This window comes from Lycium barbarum, chromosome 9, assembly GCF_019175385.1.
Source record: "Lycium barbarum isolate Lr01 chromosome 9, ASM1917538v2, whole genome shotgun sequence".
In the NCBI taxonomy this organism is placed as follows: domain Eukaryota; kingdom Viridiplantae; phylum Streptophyta; class Magnoliopsida; order Solanales; family Solanaceae; genus Lycium; species Lycium barbarum.
In genome coordinates, this window is record NC_083345.1 from 124,641,376 (window position 1) to 124,643,469 (window position 2,094).

General features: G+C 34.7%; 1 protein-coding gene across 1 annotated transcript; it reads left to right on the plus strand.

The window, feature by feature from the left end:
• Nucleotides 1-764: 764 nt before the first annotated feature.
• On the plus strand, nucleotides 765-1,232 carry LOC132612323 (uncharacterized). The gene has a single exon (XM_060326613.1). It carries the CDS (start codon nucleotides 765-767, stop codon nucleotides 1,230-1,232), a length of 468 nt encoding a protein of 155 aa, XP_060182596.1.
• Nucleotides 1,233-2,094: the final 862 nt, after the last annotated feature.

The window sequence follows — 2,094 nt, forward strand, 5'->3', positions numbered from 1 at the left end:
TTTAAAAAAAGAGGCAAATGACCCTTTAGTAATTACCATTCTCTCTGTCCCAATTTAAGTGGTATACTTTTCTTTTTAGTCTGTCTCAAAAAAAAAATACATTTCTATATTTAAAAATAATTTAACTTAAAACATCCCCTTTTCCTTTTACTCTTAACGAATTGATTTGAGCTACATAAATATTTATGACTTATTTTAGACCATAAATTTCAAAAGTATTTATTTCTTTCTAAATGAACTACTTTATGTCTTTCCTTTTTAAATTCCCTCTCACTCGTACGGTATAGAATTAGAAATTGCTCCTATTTCTTTCTACTTTCTCCATTTTTTAATCTTTCATAGATTACTTTTAGTCTACCGAGTGGACTTTATTCCTAAATAAATGCGCGTCTTTACATTCTTGCTTCCAAGCCCAAACCAAACACAAAATAGGAAAACAAATCCAAATCCCATTTTAAGTAGGAAACATAAAGTCTTATATAATAACAAGACTACTACAATTATTATGACAGCAAACAAATTATCACTAGTTGCCCTTAACGAAATATTAGCAAGAAATAGGAAACAAAAGTTATAAATTTATTGCAGCAAACAACAATACTTCGAATAGGAATTTTTTTTGGTAATTTCCAAATTTGGAATTCTCATTTCCAATCCCACTTTAATTAGGAAACCCCGTTTCGTATATATACAGCCCCCGTTACTTCCATTCCACAACTTAGTTCATATTTACAATATTTCTCTGCTTTAGTACTCTTTTGTCGATGGCTGAGGTTTACAAAGTCTCTTTTTACAGTGAAGAAATCGAAGTTACCGTCACCAAAGACTCCTCAGTCGTCAAGAGTTGGATTCTGCAAACATTGCAGACTCATCGTCGTAGGCTCCGCAAGCTCATCGTGGGTATCGATATCGAGTGGCTCCCTTGTTTCAACCCGGAGGAAAGTCACCCTGTCGCTCTCCTCCAGCTTTGTGTAGGTCCTTGCTGCCTCCTGTTCCAACTCCTCCACAAAGACGCCGTTCCCGGATTCCTCGTAGACTTTCTGGGGAACCCGAATTTCAAATTCGTGGGGGTCGGGGTTACTGAGGATGCTAAGAAATTGCTCTGCGATCACAGGCTGTTCGTGGCGAATACTGAACCGATTGGCGTTATATGGGAAGATGGGATTGAAGAGAATGGCGAAAGAGGTACTTTGGAAAGTAATGGAGAAGCCATTGAATGTAACATTGAGTAAATGAGATGCTGAGGAATTGTGTTATGAACAAGTTGAATATGGTGCTATTGATGCTTTTGTGACGTTCGAGATTGCGAAGAATTTGTTTAATTTAATGTGGAAAAAAGAGAGAGAGAGAGTCATCGTGTTGTTAAGATGGAATATTTGAATCGCCATTATCAATCATTGTTGCTACTACAAGAGACACAAGGGATGTTTCGAACACTTGCTCTGTTTTCAAATGTGAAATACAATACAAGAACAAAAGTGAAAGAATGATGAAAGAAAGTTCAGAAAAGATAGAGACTAGAAAAGATAGAGACTTTTTTTGTAATAGTATTAATTTGTAACATGTAACTTTTTCCTGTTTCTTGAAAATTTATTACATGCATAATGTTTTTGAGGGAACATTGGATGAGGATGTCCTCACGTTTGAGACTAGTGATGTAATTTGCTAACTTTCTTTTTTGTATCTTTGTATTTTTGTCAAGTAATTTATAATTTTTCGACGTCAAGTAGTTCGTACAAGAGTTCAAAATAGTTTTTTTTTTTCCCCTCCTCACAAAGAAGCACGACTTTCCAGGCATGACATGAGACAAGAAATTAGATATGCAACTAAAAAAATAAACATGATGCACAGCATCTCCACCGGTCATTACATTTGAATATGAGAAACGACGGTAACTTATTTTCTTAACTTGTTCAGTCTCTTCCATAGAGATATACTTCAATTCAAAATTTATCAAATAAGAGTTCATTTCCTCAATAAATGAATAAATCAACTGTACAATGTTTCTCAGGCCACTTTCCTTGTGTTATAAAAACACGTCTCTGAAACAACAGGTGTTAGAGAGAGAAAAAAGAACAAGAAATAAAAACCTAT

Excerpts from the sequence above, each read along its gene's own strand:
- LOC132612323 (XM_060326613.1), top strand. The coding sequence starts at position 765 with ATGGCTGAGGTTTACAAAGTCTCTTTTTACAGTGAAGAAATCGAAGTT.